This window comes from Bos taurus, chromosome 25 (assembly GCF_002263795.3).
Source record: "Bos taurus isolate L1 Dominette 01449 registration number 42190680 breed Hereford chromosome 25, ARS-UCD2.0, whole genome shotgun sequence".
In the NCBI taxonomy this organism is placed as follows: Eukaryota; Metazoa; Chordata; class Mammalia; order Artiodactyla; family Bovidae; genus Bos; species Bos taurus.
In genome coordinates this window covers 1,411,393-1,432,022 of record NC_037352.1, presented here as the reverse complement: position 1 = coordinate 1,432,022, position 20,630 = coordinate 1,411,393, and the positions used below count along the sequence as shown (strand labels likewise).

Genomic DNA, 20,630 nt, shown 5'->3' with positions numbered 1-20,630 from the left:
GGACCCCACTCCAGTACTCTTGCCTGGAAAATCCCATGGATGGAGGAATCTGGAAAGCTGCAGTCCATGGGGTCGCTGAGGGTCGGACACGACTGAGCAACTTCACTTTTACTTTTCATTTTCATGCATTGGAGAAGGAAATGGCAACCCACTCCAGTGTTATTGCCTGGAGAATCCCAGGGACGGGGGAGCCTGGTGGGCTCCCGTCTTTGGGGTCGCACAGAGTTGGACACGACTGAAGTGACTTAGCAATGTTAAAAATAATTATGGCTGTTACAGTTTTTCTTGAAAGGTAAACTCTTTGCTAATTGCCTCTTCATTAGAAAATTTTACTCAATATTCTCACTAGTTGTTTTCCTAACAAAATTCAGTGAGAGCTGCAGCATATGGAATTAAAAAAAATAATAACAGTGTGTCTAAATGTAATAAGGCTAGCTAATAGCTCAGCTAGGATGTGGTAGTCTTAAAAGATTGCATGTATTTGAAATTGAGCAGATTATTGCAAGGTTAAAGTCAGTAGCTAGAATTATAAGTTCATCCTTTCAGAAAAAGGTAGTTATTTTTATTTTTTAAAGTATTTAAAAATATTTAATTTTTCTTTATTAGTCACTATAGAGAACATTAAAAATATTAAAGACATGTTAATACCTTTAAGATTTAAGATCTAGGACTTTAGAGCTTAGATTTATTAGCAGTGATATGCAAGTTTTGTTACAATCTAATATATGTTACTGTCCAGCATGTTTGCATTAAGAAGCTAAGCAATTCTATGTGGATTGTTAGAAAACCGTATATAAAAGAAAGCTTTGAAGACCATGGCAAATTAAATTGCATTATACATGTGCTTTGAATGAATTCAGTAAGAATTGATAGCATAGGGCAGTTACTGTGCTCCACCTAGTGATTGAAAATAAAGTAGAAACATACTAAGTATTAAATGATTATATTTGTAATAGTAGTTAACTGTCTTATTACTTTGTACTATTCCTTGTAGAATGAACATTTATGAAGTTCTTTTAGATGTTTGTCTGGAATAAATACATTTAAATGGTTCCTAGTCAAAAATGTTTGTTAGAACCAGTAAAATATAACAAGTCCATGAAATTAAATTTACCATCTCCATCTGTGTTTAATATTCGTCTTCTATAACCCTTTTGTTTTTCAGAAAATAATCGGCATAGTTATTGGAAAAACAGATGTCAAAGGCTTTCCAGACAGAAAAAGCTGAGTTCTATTTAACTCTTTGCTTCACTTTTCATCAACTGTGGCTTATGACTACAACAAAGTATATTTAAGTGATTAAATTTCTCATGCCTGTTTAACTCCCTAAGAGCAATGGCCATGTTCTCTATTGCATGGTAAAGTACTTGACTTAAGGCCACATGTGTGAGGGCATTAAAATCATTTTAATGGTTTTATTTGATATTTCTAAAGCATAACTTTAAAAGCTGTGTATACAGTATTAAAATAGCTAGTTAAATTGGTCAGCTCATTAATGTGTATCAACGTGTATTTTCTGAGCTCCTCCATTGTGCAAAACCCAGTGTAAAGACTGGAGAAAGAAGTTGTAGTCTCTATCATCATCCTCAGATATGAGAGCTTCTGAGAGGATGGACGTGGAGCCTGATTGACAGGGCTCACCCCCGAGTCTGTCCTATGTAGAGCCTCAGAATCAGGGTAAACAAAGCTGGGATGAGACTTACATGAGCTTGTATATGTAAGAGTGTGTAACATAGAGTAGGAACTCCGTGTAAACTGTCAGTATCAGATACAAGCACACAGGTAAGTCTCATAGAAAACAGAAAGTGGTAGGAGGAAGGTTTTCCAGCATGGATGTCAAGACAGTGTTGAGGGAGGGAAGTATGCAGCAGTATCTGTGTATTTATTCAAAGAACTAAATGATTCAGGGGAAAAAAATCATCTTTCATATGTGGGAAATACAGTTAAGTCTGGCTTTAGTGGTCCTTATTTAGTTGTCTGTGCAACAGTTTTAGGACTATGGAAACATAATCCAAGACTAAAATCAGATTTTTAAAATCAACTGACCTTCAGGGACTTCCCTAGCTGTTCCCAGCTGTCCAATGGCTAAGACTTCAAGCTCCCAAAGCAGGGGGCCTGTGTTTGATCTCTAGTCAAGGACCTAGGTCCCACATGCTGGGAGGAAGACTGAGATCCCGCGTGCCGCAACAGAGACCAAAATAAATAAGTAAAATCAGCCGATCTTCAAACTTTTATAGTTTACATGCACAGATACAATATAGAATGCCAAAAGTAGCAATACACTATTTCTAGCTTCTAAAGTGTCAGTGCTTTTTATTAAAGGGTATGGTATAAATCCTTTGATACAGCTTGAGGGAATCAGAGCTCTAGTCAGCCAGCCAGTAATTTTGACAGAAGACTATTTTGTTTGAATCACTTGAGTAATTGTGGCTGTGTTAATTGACTTGTGGTATAGTGACAGGTCAGAGAAGGCGATGGCACCCCAGTCCAGTACTCTTGCCTGGAAAATCCCATCGACAGAGGAGCCTGGTAGGCTGCAGTCCATGGGGTTGCTAAAAGTCAGACATGACTGAACGACTTCACTTTCACTTTTTGCTTTCATGCATTGGAGAAGGAAATTGCAACCCACTCCAGTGTTCTTGCCTGGAGAATCCCAGGGATGGGGGAGCCTGGTGGGCTGCCGTCTATGGGGTCACAAAGAGTCAGACACGACTGAAGCGACTTAACAGCAGCAGCAGCAGCATAGTGACAGGTGGGCTTCCCTGGTGGCTCAGTGGTAAAGAATCCATCTGCGATGCAGTAGACCTGGGTTCAATCCCTGGGTCAGAAAGATCCCCTGAAGAAGGGAATGGCTACCCACTCCAGTATTCTTGCCTGGAGAATTCCAGGGACAGAGGAACCTGGCAGGTTACAGTCCATAGGGTTGCAGAGAGTCAGACACGACTGAGTGAGCATTACACACATATACACCATATTAAAAGGAAGATTTCTTTTTTTATTTAAATTTTAATATATTTATCTATTTCATTTTTGGCTGTGCTGGGTCTTTGTTGCTGTGCACAGGCTTTCTCCAGTTGTGGTGAGCAGGGGCTACTCTTTGCTTTCTCTAGTTGCTGTTCTCGGGCTTCTCATCTCTGTGTCTTCTCTTGTTGCTGGGCACAAGTTCTAGGGAGTGGGACTTCAGTGGTTGCAGCAGGTGGGCTCAGTAGTTGTGGCACCAGGCTTAGTTGCCATGAGACATCTGGGATCTTCTTGGACCAGGGATTGAACCCATGTCCCCTGCATTGGCAGGTGGATTCTTTACCACTGAGCCACCAAGGAAAGCCCCTATTTGTATTCTTTATGACGATAGTCATTCTGACAGGTGTGAGGGAATAGCTCATTGTGGTTTTAATTTATATTTTCCTGATAATTAGTGATGTTGAGCATCTTTTCATGTGCCTGTTGGCCATCTGCATTTCCTCTTTGGAAAAAATGCCTATTCAGTTCTTCCTACTTTTTAAATTGGGTTGTTAGGGTTTTTTTATGTTGAGTTGTATGAGCTGAAGATTTATGTTGGATATTAATCCCTGTTGGTCATATCATTTGCAAATAATTTTTCCCATTCAGTAGGTTATCTTTTCCTTTGCTGTGCAAAAGCATTTAAGTTTAATTAGTTTCCAGTTGTTTATTTTTGCTTTTACTGCCTTTGTTTTAGGAATGGATCCAATAAAGTATTGCTATAATTTATGTCAAAGTATGTTCTGCCTATGTTTTTCTCTAGGAGTTTCATGATATCTGGTCTTACATTTAGGTCTTTAATCCATTTTGTGTTTATTTTTGTATATGGTATTAGAGAATGTTCTAATTTCACTCTTCTACATGTAACTGTTCAGTTTTCCCAGCACTGCTTATTGAAGAAACTGTATTTTTGCCATTGTATATTCTTGCCTCCTTTGTTGTAGACTAATTGACTATAATTGTGTGGGTTTATTTCCAGGCTTTCTGTCCTATTTCACTGATCTGTGTGTCTGTTTCTGTGTCAGTAGCATGCTGTTTGTATTTCTGTAAAAATTTTTTTAAATTTATTAATTGAAGGAAAATTGCTTTACAATATTATGTTGATTTCTGCTGTACAACAGTGTGAATCAGCCATAGTTATACATACATCCCTTCCGTCTTGAGCTTCCTTCCCCTCCCCCAATCTCACCCCTCTAGGTCATCACAGAGCACCAGGCTGGGCTCTCTGTGTAAATAGCAGCTTCTCACCTGCTACCTGTTTTCCATATGATAGTGTGTGTATGTCAAGGCCACTTTCTCCGTTCGTCCCACACTCCTCCCCCACTGTGTCCACACGTCCGTTCTCTACATCTATGTCTTCCCTGCAAATGGGATAAGCAATGCCACTTTTCTAGATTCCATACATATATGTTAATATACGATATTTGTTTTTCTCTTTCAAACTTACTTCACTCTGTTTAATAGGCTCTAGGTTCACTCACTCAGATCAGAGATCAGATCAGTTGCTTAGTCGTGTCCAACTCTTTGCGACCTCATGAATCGCAGCACTCCAGGCCTCCCTGTCCATCACCAACTCCCGGAGTTCACTCAGACTCACGTCCATCGAGTCAGCGATACCATCCAGCCATCTCATCCTCTGTCATCCCCTTCTCCTCCTGCCCCCAATCCCTCCCAGCATCAGAGTCTTTTCCAATGAGTCAACTCTTCGCATGAGGTGGCCAAAGCACTGGAGTTTCAGCTTTAGCATCATTCCTTCCAAAGAAATCCCAGGGCTGATCTCCTTCAGAATGGACTGGTTGGATCTCCTTGCAGTCCAAGGGACTCTCAAGAGTCTTCTCCAACACCACAGTTCAAAAGCATCAATTCTTCGGCACTCAGCCTTCTTCACAGTCCAACTCTCACATCCATACATGACCACAGGAAAAACCATAGCCTTGACTAGACGAACCTTTGTTGGCAAAGTAATGTTTCTGCTTTTGAATATGCTATCTAGGTTGGTCATAACTTTCCTTCCAAGGAGTAAGCGTCTTTTAATTTCATGGCTGCAGTCACCATCTGTAGTGACTAGAACTGACTAAAATTCATTATTTTTATGGCTGATTCTACACATGGATGGGATTCCTTGCTGGCTCAAATGGTAAAGAATTTGCCTGCAATGCGGGAGACCTGGGTTCAGTCCCAGGGTTGGAAAGATCCCCTGGAGAAGGGAATGACAACCCTTAACCATTATTTTTGTATTTTGTATCTCCAGTATTTTTGCCTGGAGAATTCCATGGACAGAGGAGCCTGGCGGGCTATAGTCCATGGGGTCCCCAAAAGTCGGACACGACTGAACAACTAACACTTTCAACACACTACACATGGGCATCATCAGATGGTCAAAACCAAAATCAGACTGATTATATATGTACCACATTTTCTTTATCATTCATTGTATTACTTTTTTAGTTAGCAAAAACAATAAAGAAATTTATTTTGGAATTTATTCTGGAAAAAAGTGCTTGCTGACCCCTAGTGGTATCTTTTAGTTAGCACACATTTATTTGTTTTGAAATAATTTAGATTTAACTTAGGTTAAAACAACAGTAAGAGAGAAATGGAGAATGTAATCTAATATCAGGATGGTTCAAACCTACACGTTATTTCCCTCTGAATATAGAGGTAACTAGGGAAAGGGAACAAAGAAGTCACAGTGAGGTGAATTATCTACCTTGGCAGTTTTGCAATTCTTAAAGCATAACTTGTAGAATTTATATCTGAAATAATTTTTTATACCATGTGTTTGAGTGTTTTAGTATCATAATAATCACCTTTGTTTAAAATTAAAACTTTTCATCTGAAAAATAAAAGCTTTGGTTTTCCCTTAGATATTGGATCAGAAAGGTACACTTTTAGTTTCACCATTCGTGATTCAACAACCCATTTTGTAAATGCAACATCCTGGGGCAGTGAAGATTACATCAGATCACTTTCTGACAGCTTTAGGGTCGGTGAGTGTGGTAAGTTGGCACTGATTCTTAAACTGTTTCTCTTACAGTATTAGTCCCATGATATATTTGTGGTAACTACACTGAGGGCATCGGAATGAAATAAGACACAATTCTTATTCTCAAGAATCTTATCAGAAAAAGTCAAGTGTTAAGAGTATAACAAGGCATTCAGCATTTAGTTGAAACATACAAACAGAATAATCACATACTTTTACTAGGAGCTCTGTGATCTTTGGTTTATTTCTGTTTCACTTTGCATCAGTCCCTCTTGTGACTGTAATCATATATCATTTTGTAAACATAAAATAGAACTGCTAAGTAGACTTTGATAAAAGATGACATGAATTTTTGATGGAATTTTAAGAAATTTTTAGTCTAAAATAGCAAATCTTCATATCCTCTGCCTACCCCAGTATCTCTGTGATAGTACAGTATTGTATATTCAAAAGAACAGGACTTTGGGAACAGGTAGCTCTGGATTCAAATCCAAATACTAACACTTATTTACATAGTGGCTTAGAGAAAATTTCATAATCTTGTTGAGCCTCAACTATAAATTAATACCCAGTAGATTCTTATCAATCTTAAATGAGACAGTGTGCCTGGTATGAAGTGTAGAACTTAGTCGCTCAGTAGATAACAGCTCTAGCCTCATATAATAAACAAGAAAGCAGTATACCAGCTCTCTTTCATGGTAGAAAAAAGAAGAGAAAGAGTAACACAGACAATTAAACTATTCCTGTCTAATCCTGCAATATCTAGCAGCCTATTACCCATACTGGTTACTCAGCACCCAGTCACACTATTAACTTTCAGGGTTATATAGTATTTTGCTAACTGAATAATAAGGTAATTGGACATATGGCCTGTGAAGGCAGAAAACTCTGGAGACATCTCAGGGCCCAGGACAAGCAGAAGCATCTGTGGATGCATGCCAGAACAACACTAACATAGACCTGAAGATATATTCGATAGTAACCTGCATTCCACACTGATGCTTGTTGTCAGGACGAGTGAGATGAGGGATCGTAAGGATGTAAATCTGATGATGCTTATAAAAGTAAATAAGAGTTTGGTGTGGCTGAGTAAAAAGATTATAGATTTTTGAATCAAAACAATTCTAACTCTACTACTTTCTTGATATAACACCTCAAGAAAATTATTTAACCTCTGTGAACTTCAATTTCTTCACGTGGAAAAAGGGATAATAAAGGGATGGTTGTGTGAGGAATTAACAAAATGCAGCACAAAATGTCTAACATAGACCCATAGGAAATGGAAACCCAAAAATACTAAGTCATAAAGCTATAAGTTGTAGGTTTCAAATCAGGACCCAGATTTTGCACTGCTCTTTCTAACTACCACTATTGTTTTTGAGAACAACTGTGAATTGGGTGAAGATCAATTTAACTGTTCATTTTATAGCAGGGTATGTTGTAATCACATCAAATGTTCTGTATAACTAATCAACAAAGTAATATTTTTTAACGAAATAATATTAATGCAGGTCAAATGTCAGAATTTAAACACAAAGTATAAGAAGTATCATCTGAGATCAAATTGATTGGTCATACACTAGGATTCCATTGCTCACAGCAAAACAAGAAAAAAATTGTGAAGGATATTAACAGCAACTCAAAATTAGAAATAATATTGTAATGTTCATTGTTATGTACACTTGTTTTTTAAATTTATCCTGTTACTTTTTTGGTAATAGCATCATATTTTCCCCTCTGTTATAGTGATAATTGAGAATCCTCTGATCCAAACAAAGGATTTAGAAAGAGAAGAAAAGTTCAGTCCTGCAACTCCTAGGTAAATCTAGCACAGAGGTCAACAACCTTTGTGCCCGAATGATTATTACTAATAGGTTTGTGTATGTCAGATTAGCTGGGAGTGGTGTAGGGGCTTCCCTAGTGGCTTAGATGGTAAAGAATCTGCCTACAATGCATGGGTTCTGTCCCTGGGTCAGGAAGATCCCCTGGTGAAGGCAATGGCTACCCACTCCAGTATTCTTGCCTGGATAATTCCATGGACAGAGAAGCCTGGCAGGCTACAGTCCATGGGGTCATAAAGAGTCGGACACGACCCAGTGACTAACACTTTCACTTTTTTCACTTACTAAAGATGTGTGTACTTTAGGTTGAAAATTCAGAGTTTAATTCTGCCACACAGTATTTATCTTTGATTATCAAATAATTTACCTCGACATAGGATCACATTAAAAATGACTTTATTTTTAATACTTTGATTCTCATTCTTCCCTGGTGGCTCACATGGTAAAGAGTCTGCCTGCAATGCAGGAGACCTGAGTTTGATCCCTGGGTCAGGAAGATCTCCTGGAGAAGGAAATGGCTACCTACCCCAATATTCTTGCCTGGAGAATCCCATGGACAAAAGAGCCTGATGAGCCCCAGTCCATGGGGTTGCAAAGAGTCAGACATGACTGAGTGACTAACACTTCACTTCTCGTTCTTAGATTTACAGAAATTTGACTCTAGTCACATTAAACCTGAAAAATGAAAAGATAAATCTTAGAAGTCATATATCCATTTTACATCTCAGTTTATGGCTCTCTTCACATGCCTTGCTCTCTCAGTTCAGGTTTCCAGGAAGCAGAATTCAGAGACTTCTGTGCAGGTGGTTTGTTGAGGGAGAGCTCTCAGAAGCAGCCTGGAAAGACAGCTGTAAGGGAGGAAGGAGTGTTTAAAGAGGCAGGTTCAGCAGAAGCCCCACCTCGTCCTGACCCAGGTGGGAGCTCTGGAGTATCAGTTTTACCTCAGAGTGCTACCCTCTGAAGAAAGGTGCCTGGGCTTTGGTACCCTGAGTTTACAGGTTATTGGCTGAAGTCTGCCCATGTTCCTACGGAGGCACTTCTGGCTGAGGGCAGATCTAGAGAGAGGGTGTAGCTGGTGAAGGGCTCAGGTGGGCACAGCAGTCTCTACTACACGCACCTGCACACCTTTTGACCTCATCTTACAGGCCTCATTTCTCTGCAGCCACATGGAGAGTCCTTACTTTGTGAACATCCTGGCTCATTCTGAGCTAATAGCATGGCATGTTCATGTCCCTCTGCAGAGAACAGTCTTATTTGCTCTTCTCTTCACTCAAGTGTTGGGCTTCCCTTGTGGCTCAGCTGGTAAAAAGTCTGCCTGTGATGCAGGAGACCTGGGTTCAATCCCTGGATTGGGAAGGTCCCCTGGAGAAGGGAAACGATACCCACTCCAGTATTCTGGCCTGGAGAATTCCACGGACTGTATAGTCCATGGGGTTGTAAAATCTGACACGACTGAGCGACTTTTACTTTTCACTCAAGTGTTAGTTTAAATGTCATCTCCTTAGGCCTTCCATATCTGCTCTGTAGTAGCCCATCCAGTTCCCATTACTAGGACTTAGTCCTGTACACAGGGTTATAGGCACCATCATAACAGTGGCGCTAGTGGTAAAGAACCTGTCTGCCAATGCAGGAGCCACAAGAGACGTGGGTTCAATCCCTGGGTCAGGAAGATCCCCTGGAGAAGGAAATGGCAACCCACTCCAGTATTCTTGCATGGGAAAATCCCATGGACAGAGGAGCCTGGCAGGCTACAGTTCATGGGATTGGAAAAAGTCAGACACGACTGAAGCAACTTAGCATGTAATACTGATCGCAAGCCTGGATCATTTGATGAATTGTTCTTGTCTGTCTCCCTCTCTCGCATGTGAGACTGTGAGGTCATAGGTCATTGTCTGTCTTCCTCACCACTTATCCCCCGGGGCCTGGACTGTGGTCTAGCACATAGTTGGCTCTCAGGAAGTGTTTGTGGAGTGAAGGCATGAGTGAAGGGGGAGAACACTCCTGGCAGAGGGGACAAACACAAAATCTCCTGGCCTTTTCCAGAACAGTTAGTCATCTAAACCTCATGAAACTGTTGATATTCAACTTTTTTTCCCTCTAAAATAATAGTTTCATAGCCTCGGAATCTGATGTGGCTGGAGTATAGGTAGGCAGAAGCAGCAAAAGAGGGAAGTGGAGACCCTTCACAGACAGCTTTGCTTTTTGTTTCAACCCAGAAGATCTTTGAACGGGGAAATAAGATATGCATATTCATGATTTAGGAAGGTCACTTTGGCTACCTGAGGAGGACCAAGTGTAGGGGAATAAAGCTTAGGAGACAAGACAGTAATTTGGGTAAGAAGTTATGAGGTAAACACCTAAGGCAGTAGCAGGGGAGGAGGCGGGGGTGGCTGGAATAGAGGGTAAGAAAGAGGCTCCATGGAGCACACTTGGAAGCTGACTGGCCAAAGGGAAGAGCACCTCAAGTTCAGTGTGTGCATAAGGTGCATCTGTTTGCTCCTACAGAGCTTCAAAAGTGAAAGTCGCTCAGTTGTATCCGACTCTTTGCGACCCTGTATAGTCCATGGAACTCTCCAGGCCAGAACACTGGAGTGGGTATCATTTCCCTTCTCCAGGGAATCTTCCCAACCCAGGGATCAAACCCAGGTCTTCCGCATTGCAGGCAGATTCTTTACCAGCTGAGCCACAAGGGAAGCCCAAGGATACTGGAATGGGCAGTCTATCCCTTCCAGCAGATCTTCCCGACCCAGGAATCGAACTGGAGTCTCCTGCACTGCAGGCTAATTCTTTACAAACTGAGCTATCAGGGAAGCCCACAGAGCTCTGAAGAGGTCAGGAAAGCATGTAGGTGGCACAGTCAGTGTCACAGAGATGGAGCTCAATCTCCTCATAACACACAATGTTTTAGAGTGCTTTTACATCCTTTTTTTTAAAATTTTTTTACAAAGAAACTGAAACTCAGTTTATTGGGCAAGATTAGACTATTAGTGTGCTTGAAACTCAGACACAAATTGGTCTTTAAAATATTTTCTTAATGAAAATAGATTTTATACAAAAAGTATTTTACAGTTTTTCAAGGTTTCTAAGGGGACTTCCCTGGTGGTCCACTGGTTAAGAATCCACCTTCAAATGTCGTGGACGCAGGTTCAATCCCTGATCAGGAAACGAAGATCCCACATGCGGTGGGACAACTAAGCCCATGTGCTGCAACAAGGATCCCACATGCTGCAATTAGCACCCGAAGCAGCAAATTGGTCTTTAAAACACTTTCTTAATGGAAATAGATTTTATACAGAAAGTATTTTACAGTTTTTCAATGTTTCTAAGAGTGAAAAGTATAAATCTTAATATAGTTTTTAAAGTATAGTTTAAATTACAACCAAAATTTAACTGTGAACTTTGAAATATTTTTCTATTAGAAATCATTTGATATTAACTTTGTGTGTGTGTTTTTACAATTTAGCAATTATAAACTATTGCTCAGTGAGAATCACTCAACGGTAAAACTCTGTTCCAGTTATGAAGTGGATGCCAAGTTACTTTCTTTGATATATTTACCTGTTAAAGAGTCTTGTGATTATTATTCACTGGGTGACATTGTTGCGAATGGACACAGTCTTGATGGGAAAATTATTAATGTTCTTGCAGCTGTGAGGTCGGTAAGTTAAAACCCCAACAAAGCCCAGTTCAATTTGGTGGGGGAGTTCTAGCATAGTATTTGTGTTTGGAAAGTAGTAATCACTGAAGTAAAATTTTCTCTATATCTTGATCCATCCTCAGTTGAATTTAGAAAATTAAAGAAAGCAGCATTTTACCTGAGAATGAGTAGCAAAATAAAATTGTATTTGAATGTTAAATGCAGCACACAGTCATAAATGGTTCACTAACTATATGAGAGCTTTTCATACTTCAGTTAAACAAAGGCATGAATAGAAAGAGTAAATTCATTGACTTGACGATCTCCAGGAAGTTCTTTTAAATAATGTATGTTGAATAAATCAAGGAATTAATTCAGTGCATGTTCTCAGAGCTGCCCTGAGATGGGGGACAGAGTGAGAAACCCAGGGTGCTGTGGTAGGGGCCCTGTGAGCTATGGGTGCTGGAAAGCAGGGCAGACTGTCTCACCACCTTCTGCATCCACACCTCCCTCTTAGCAATTACAGCAAGTTTTGAACTCCATTGGACAGACTAGAGTCACTTGACAGGGAGCAAATTTACACAAAATAAAGTACACAAATAAGAATAAAGGAGCAAGAACAACTCTTCAATATACAAAATGAGGATAACCAAGGGGGGAAAAGGGAGGGAAATAGATTTAGATACTTGTAGTTACTGTTGTAAGTACTTGCTAATTGCATTTCCATGTTAAATAACTGCAAGAGTGTCAATCATCCCCAATGACAGGCCAACAGAGGCACCACCCCAACCCAGCACAGCACAGTGCCTGCCACACAGTGAGCACTTCGTGTCAGTCAGGAATGAGGAATAAACACCCTACATGACAGTCTTGACAATCGGAAAAATCCCTTTCTGGGCAACTTAGGTTCAATCTTACTTAAAGGCAGAATATGATCTCTGAATTTCTCTGAAATTCTATGTAATGCCATCGTATTACAATGTAGTAAGAATTTTCTAAAACTCAGTGTGAATATAAAACCTGCATGGGACTTCCCTGGTGGTCCAGTGGTTAAGACTCCACACTTTTTCAGGGGCCCAGGTTCAATCCCTGGTCAGAGAATTAGATCTCGCCACAATGAAGATTCCGCATGTTGCCACTAAGACCTGGTGCAACCAAATAAATTAAAACAAAAAAAAATAAAACCCTACAACAGCTTTTTCCATGTCCCACTTCCGGCCTCTACTCTTTGAGTCTGGTACCACCTTTCATAGGATTATATTATTTCCTTTTCATGCCTTTCTACTCCCATTTTGCTTCCATCCCTCTTATATTTCCTTTTCTTTACATTTTTATTTAACCTGTTCTTTCTTCTGTCTCACCTCTACTTAGGTTTCTTCCCTTTAAAGCTCCTTTTCATGTCGTTTCCTTGCTTGCTGTGACAGGCTGTTCTTTTCTCTGACTCTGTAAACCTTCTCCTCTGTGGGCAGCTGTGACTCTTTCTCCAGCCCCTTCCCGTGGAGCTCAGTCCTGACAATAGATCATGGAGGCAGTGCACAGTGGGCAGCTGACTGTCCATGTTTGAGCCGTTGCTATGTAGCCATCAGAGGTGCCTGCTGGTCCAATTGCGAACTCCCTGAGGGCACAGAGGGGCCCCTGAATTCACCTCCACCATGAATTCTCTTACACCACAGTGTGGACTGAATCAGACAGTATATCAACACACATTCCCATTATGATCCCTCATGTGGTTCTTCCAGCTGATCCCTAAGAAGGCAGGAATGTGGTTATTGATAACCTGTACCTGGGCCAGCAAGATGCCTGGACAGGCGAATCCATCCAATCACTGAGCTCCATGCGGGCCCTATGCCAAGCCATGGGGACACACAGACATTGAAAGGAATCTTATACCCTCAGTGAGTCCACACAGCTGTCACCCAGGGACCTGTCATGGAGTGTTTGTTCTGACACGTTGAAAAGGCCCCACAGTCTTTGGAGCACATATGTCTGTGTCTCTCTTCAATCAATGTGTGTACCTTTCAACTTAAATATAGAGCCTGGTGGGCTGCCGTCTATGGGGTCGCACAGAGTCGGACACGACTGAAGCGACTTAGCAGCAGCAGCAGCAGAGGTACAAGATACTTTTAAATACATATTAGTGAGTCTCACTATTTTGATATTTCTAATTTGTTGTTTAAAAGGTAAACATTTGAGTATTTCCATCAACAAATATTTAAGTACCTCTACAGCTATAGGTGAAGAAGAGTAACTGTTTCCTTCCATTTCTAAGGTTGGGGAGCCAAAATACTTTACAACTTCAGACCGAAGAAAAGGCCAGAGGTGTGAAGTCAAACTCTACGATGAGACAGAGTCTTCTTTTGCAATGATATGGTAACTCCCCACATCTGTTCCAAACTGAAATCTGTGCTATTATCGTCAAGTCAGAACATTTTCATCTCATCAAGAGGTGATGGATGTCATATCAGGAGAGGAGTGATGATAGGAGGAAATGGTATTAAAAATAAAACCTTCCTCTTGTGTGTCCAGTCATTACAGTCTATGATTACCTTAAAATGAGATCTTCTGATGGCATGGGATTTCATAGATGGATTCTATAGTAATTTACTTACTATCATACTCTTTTGTAACAAATGATCATTTACTAAGTCCCATTGATAAAGAACAAGACAGACTTTCTGTGATCCATTGGGTGGTACTCTGGAGCAGGCCATGGGAAGATGGTGAAGAAGCAAGTTTTGTCACAGATTGGGTTCTGTGGGGCAGGGCTACACCCTGAAGCATACCAGGGAATACTATGGTGGTGTTTAGACTCAAAATTGAATTTGAAACAGGCCTTCAATCCATCAGGTTCCTCAAGCAGTTTATCCATTATGGGGATAATCAGTTAATGGCATGAAAGAGTGACTTCACAATTTTTAGACTTGTAGTTACTCAGTTATAACTAGTGTGGAGTGACCTGGTGATAGGAAAAGAGGGAATGGAAGGAGCAGAAGTTGTTAGAGATGGATGTGCTGAAGGAATGCTTTCCATGGGTGTTAAATTTTCTGTGAAATAGGCAGAGTAGCCCTGAAAAATGCAGGAAAAACCAAAACCTTTCCTTGTGCCTTGGATCACATGGGGGATTATTAACCTCACCCATTAAGACATCCTTTTTCTGATAAATAACATGGTCACTGTCAGTGTTTTCTAATGTATTTGATTTTTGTCATTTCTTTTTTCACACATGCAGTTGGGATAGTGAATCTATTCTACTTGCACAGAGCTGGGTTCCACAAGAAACAGGTATCGCATACTTCAGTGATTGTGTTCAATATTTGTAATTTTTTATCCTCCAGTGTAATAATTTTAAAATGGCTTTTTCCCCAAACAGTAATATTTGCTGCAGATGTAAGGATAAGTTTTGACAAATTTCGGAACAGCATGACAGCAACTGTAATCTCAAAAACCATTATTACAACTAATCCAGGTAAAAAGCTATCTGAAAATTTTAATCCCTTTGGAAATGACTATATCATGTATTCCAATATTTGTATAGTGTGTTTAAGAATGAAAATAAAGCTTGGATTTCATTTGAGTTAAAAGTGAAAAGCTGCCTTATATGACTTTTAAAACTTACAGTAAACTGTATCTTTGATATATTTACAAAAGAAATGTGAAAAGCCAGATTCATTTGTAAAGCATTATCCCTTGTGTTAATTTTGAGAGATCAATGCCATTGATTGGATAACCTAAATTATTGACCATTTAAAAATAAATTTGATTTCAATGCATTCAAATAATTTAGTGCTGGAGCATGGAGAACATGTATGTAGTATCATCATGTGATACTTAGTTCATCACTGTGAGTGGTTGTGAAGTGGTTATAGCTTGTCCCAGTATGAAATGAGGGGAGTAGGACTAGGGAGAAGAGGGGGTACCCTGATTGCATCCTAAGGTTGCTTGTAGCCCAGAGAGAAAGGCCCACTCAGCACCCCAGGAGAGCACAGAGGTCCCAGGGATGAATAATCCTTCAAAAGTCTTCAGTTCAGTTCAGTCCAGTCGCTCAGTCATGTCCGACTCTTTGCGACCCCATGAATCGCAGCACACCAGGCCTCCCTGTCCATCACCAACTCCCAGAGTTCACTCAAACTCACGTCCATCGAGTCGGTGATGCCATCCAGCCATCTCATCCTCTGTCATCCCCTTTTCCTCCTGCCCCCAATCCCTCCCAGCATCAGAGTCTTTTCCAATGAGGCAGCTCTTCGCGTGAGGTGGCCAAAGTATTGGAGTTTCAGCTTTAGCATCATTCCTTCCAAAGAACACCCAGGGCTGATCTCCTTTAGAATGTACTGGTTGGATCTCCTTGCAGTCCAAGGGACTCGCAAGAGTCTTCTCCAACACCACAGTTCAAAAGCATCAATTCTTCAGCGCTCAGCTTTCTTCACAGTCCAACTCTCACATCCATACATGACCACAGGAAAAACCATAGCCTTGACTAGATGGACCTTTGTTGGCAAAGTAATGTCTCTGCTTTTGAATATGCTATTTAGGTTGGTCATAACTTTCCTTCGCGTCTTTTAATTTCATGGCTGCAATCACCATCTGCAGTGATTTTGGAGCCCCCAAAAATAAAGTCTGACACTGTCTCCACTGTTTCCCCATCTATTTCCCATGAAGTGATGGGACCAGATGCCATGATCTTCATTGAAAAGTCTTAAGAGAATATAAATGTAGCAAGTATCATTTTAACTATGCGCTCGCTCTACTGATTGATGACAAAGCAGTGACTGAGAGCTATAAAGCAATTTTATATCTTTGACCAAACCATAATCAGAATTGTTAGAAGTGAAATTACTATGAGATATGGTATAAAATAGCAAGACTGTGTTTTAATATCAGTAATTAGATCTTGCTCATCTACTGCAGAAATATTGTCTCCTTGAAAGCAGTATCATGGGAGGTGATATGGCACTCATTGATTTGTTCTTGTTGAACTCTCATCTACTACACATGTGCTGTGTGCTGAGCACCGTTCTGGGTCCAGTGACCAAACACAGGTATCTCTCCTGCTCATGGAGCTCACATCCTAGCAGTGGGGAAACAGAATGAACAATTAGGATAACACATGCAAATTTTGGAATTTGAAATGATTGAGAAGTAAAAGAGAACAGGGTTGGGAGGGTCCAGAATGCCATGGTGTGCGTAGGGCAGGTTGCTTGTTTACATAGAGTGGTCAGGTAGGCACAGTGAGAGGGTGACATCTGAGTGGGGTGAGGGGGTGTACGGTGGCATTAACCATAGGAAAAGAGCACACCGGGCAGAGGAGCCAGCCAGTACAGAGGCTCTGCGGCCAGTGTGGCTGGAGCTGAAGGAGCAGGGCAGGAGGAGGGGCTGAGGTCAGAGAAGAAATGGAGGTGATCGGAAGGCTGTACAGGCTGCCTTCTACTCTGTGGGAAGGGGAGCCAGGCAGTGACATTATCTAAGTTCTAAAAGGATTGCAGTGACTTCTTTTACATTGGTGGTGACACAACCATGGTCTGTTCTTACCACAGGATGATACTGTCACTCTTCAATCCTTTTTTTTTTTTCTTTTGAGAAGGGTACTATGGTTTCTTATTTTTAATAATACAATAATACTAATAGGCTATTTTTAGTGCTTTCAATAACATCAGTGACAGAGTTTCCATCCTCTAAGGGTAAATTTGGTCTGGGAAAATTTCTAAAAGACCGTTGGGATTGTTTGACGGAAAAGATTATCGAGCTTGATAATACTAATTGTCTCGAAACCTCAAGATTAAGTTAAAGAGACAGATTTGAAGGATATTGTGCATTTGGCTCTGAAAACAGATTCAGAGGGGAAATGTCAAAGTGTTTTGAGCAATGTCAACATAATTAGAATAAATGTCTTACTTATTATTAAGGAGACGAATACAAGGAAAATATGTATAAGGGTGTGTGAATTTCAATATGCTTTTAAAAATCAGTCTTATTTATTTCCTGGGTTACACATGCCACATAGAAATTAAGAACCTCTAAATGGTTTGGTGGTCAGATGTGGAAGGAAGAATTTCTGTCCCCCCACAGACAGTCTGGGATAGACCTGTTGTCTCTAGAGATCTTGACAGCAGTGCCACACCCCACCCTTCCTACCGGTTTATGCCCCAAGATTCTCGTTAATTTACAAATATTTAGTGAATTCCTTTTATTTACCAAGTAGTGAAGTAACTTAAACACTTTCTGGAACAAGGAAGTACCTGAGAGGATGGATGCTGAGATGGATGGAAGGATAGTCATTATATCAGACACTGGAAGTACAGAAATGAAAAGACAAACCCCCTGTCTGGGATTCTGGTCTAGTTCTGGGGAAGAAGCAACAGTGATAAGACTTGTGGTACAACAGGGTGAGGAGGAAGAAACCCTGACTCTGTCCAGGGGTGTCAGGGGGTCTGACATCGGCAGGATGGCTTGCAGAATGTTGGGGGAAGGCTGGAAGACAAGCAGATGTTGGAGGTTGGGGCTTGGGGTTGAAGGGTGTCAGAGTCAGACAGCGCCTTTTCAAAATCAGATTCATGCCTTCTGGCACATTTTCTGACTATCCCGGAGAACATTCGTGTCCCATTTGAAGAATAAGCTCTTCAAATAACCTTAACAATTTTTTTCTGATGAGAGAAGAAATACATACAAAATTCAGAAAATATATAAAAGCATAAAAAAGAAAACAATGATGAACTAGAAATTCTTCATCTTATAAGAAATCATCATTTCTTTGATGGTTTATTTGATGATTATATCATTCTTTGATGATTATATATTCTTCCAGATAATTTTGCTTATGTCTTTTTAAAATCAAAGGAAATGTATGAAATGTTTTGTAAACTGCTCTTTAAACTCATGATATATGCTGTACATCTCTCTGTGTTAATAGAGAACCCCATCACATTGTTAATGGCTTTGTAATATTCTATTTGTGTTATTCTTATATGTCTTCACTTTTTACCATTAAAAATAGTTTTGGATCATTCACAGTTATTTAAAAAGTGATCAGTTTGCAGTTTACTTATTATGCATTTCCAATTTAAGATACACCAGAAGCTAACATCCTTCTGAATTTTATAAGAGAAAATAAAGTAATGAATCCTCTGGATGATGAAATTGACAATTATTTGAAAGAATCCATGAATTGTAAGTAACTTTTAAATATTATTTGAATTTTTTAAAGGCCAGAATTTGGGTTTATAAAGTGACTTAGTAAAAGACACTGTATTCTCATTATGTAACTGCTATGTGTGTGCATGCTCAGTCACTTAGTCATGTCCAACTCTTTATGACCCCATGGACTGTAGTCCGCCAGTCTCCCCTGTCCATGGAATTTTCCAGGCAAGAATACTGGAGTGGGTTGTCATTTCCTCCTTCAGGGGATCTTTCTGACCTAGGGATTGGTAACTGCTATACTTCTACTTTAAAAAGGTAGTTTAAAACTTTTGGAGATTTATGTAACCTCTTGCCAATCTGATGAGAGTTAATGACCCTCTCCCTAAAAAAGCAGCTGTAGCCACATATAGAATTTTGTGCAAAATGTCATGTATTCACAGACCCCAGATTGAGGCTTGACTTTAAAAAGGATGCTGTTTGCTGCCACCTGTAGCTTATGCTTAGAATGGGGAAAAGCAGAGGGAGGGCTTAGATCCCCCTGTAACTTCATCCTAAGGGGTGAAATTCTTTCTCATAATCGAGGACACCCAATTCATCTCAGGAGAGTAACAATTCAGTTAATCGAGGAAAAAGTATTCTGCAATCACCTTAACTTGTGAAAGAAGAACTTTGTTATGCATTGCTGGAGGGTGTTTAACACTTCCTTTCTTCATCCTCTCGCTCTGTTTTCTCCTGTGCAGTGCAGCTTGTGGGGGTTCCCCAATCAGGGATTGAGCCCTGGCCCTTGGCAATGAAATCGCCAAGTCCTAACCACTGGACAACCAGGGAATTCCCAACACATTTCCTTTCAATAGCAATCACTAATAGAAAAAACAAAACAAAACTACTGGTTTATAATTATCTTTTTGCCTACAAGAAGGGATAAGCTTAAAGTTGTATTATTTATTAGAATTAAAATAAAGCTACTATTGTTACTTTGGAAGCATTTTTAAATGTCCAGTCATACAAATGCCATTTCCGGAGACTTCCAGGAAGCCCAAAAGTGTTCACTGGGCCTTGAGATGGATTTGCCACACTGTCTCAGTCCCTGCCTGTCTCTGAACCTGAAAACGGGGACAAGAACAACAGTGTCTACTCTTGTCTTCTACTCAGAGCCATCAGATTTGAGTGGAGAATATTTTCATGATCAATGACTCATATCAAAGTAACCACAAAAGTGGTACTTAAGTTTCCTTTTCTTTTATTTCACTGTGGAAACTTTTTTTTTTCCACTGTGGAAACTTCTATCATTAAATTTGCTCAGAGGCAAAAATGAGTTGCAATATCTTTTAAAATGCTCATTATTCCCATAAAAAACTTATAGGTTGAAACTGATTAGATATTTCAGAATAAAACTATCACAATACTTTCTTTAAAGCTTTTGTTATTTTTAGTTAAAATAATGTTCAATATTTAAAAAGTAAACACAACACAGAATACAGCAAAAACCCAGAAATAAAGAGTTATTTTGGGAAAATCTTCCAATCCATTTTCCAGTGCATATGAACTGACAGCAGGATAAAGACATAAAAGTAAGATAAATAGATACACATAACTGGACCCTTTATTGAAGAAAATTAAATTTCACGTCCCTTTCATGAATCACAGCCTTGTCGTGGGGAAGGGGCTTGCATAACTAAATCCTAAAGGAAATCAACCATGAGTATTCATTGGAAGGACTGATGCTGAAGCTCCAATAATTTGGCCATCTGTGCTCATGTGAAGAGCTGACTCATTGGAAAAGACCCTGATACTGGGAAAGATTGAAGGCAAGAGGAGAAGGGGGCAGCAGAGGATGAGATGGTTAGATAGTATCACCGACTCAATGGACATGAATTTGAGCAAACTCTAGGAGTTAGTGAAGGACAGAGGAGCCTGGTGTATTGTAGTGCACGGGGTCACAAAGAGTCAGACATGACTTAGCGACTGAACAACAGCAACAAAATTTCATGTGCTTAACAGCAACAAAAGAAAAGAAAGTAGTAAAGCGCTGGAG

The 20,630-nt window shown here is 40.0% G+C and overlaps 1 protein-coding gene across 1 annotated transcript in view; it reads left to right on the top strand.

Moving 5' to 3' along the window:
* The window catches only part of MEIOB (meiosis specific with OB-fold), a 43,464-nt gene that overhangs the window by 7,418 nt on the left and 15,416 nt on the right, over nt 1-20,630 (top strand). Inside the window, exons 3-10 of the mRNA XM_059881489.1 lie at nt 1,166-1,223; nt 5,868-5,999; nt 7,733-7,805; nt 11,291-11,486; nt 13,734-13,834; nt 14,694-14,746; nt 14,835-14,930; nt 18,524-18,625. Of these exons, the coding sequence (XP_059737472.1) occupies nt 1,166-1,223; nt 5,868-5,999; nt 7,733-7,805; nt 11,291-11,486; nt 13,734-13,834; nt 14,694-14,746; nt 14,835-14,930; nt 18,524-18,625 (811 nt within the window). The remainder of the gene's footprint in view (nt 1-1,165; nt 1,224-5,867; nt 6,000-7,732; nt 7,806-11,290; nt 11,487-13,733; nt 13,835-14,693; nt 14,747-14,834; nt 14,931-18,523; nt 18,626-20,630) is intronic.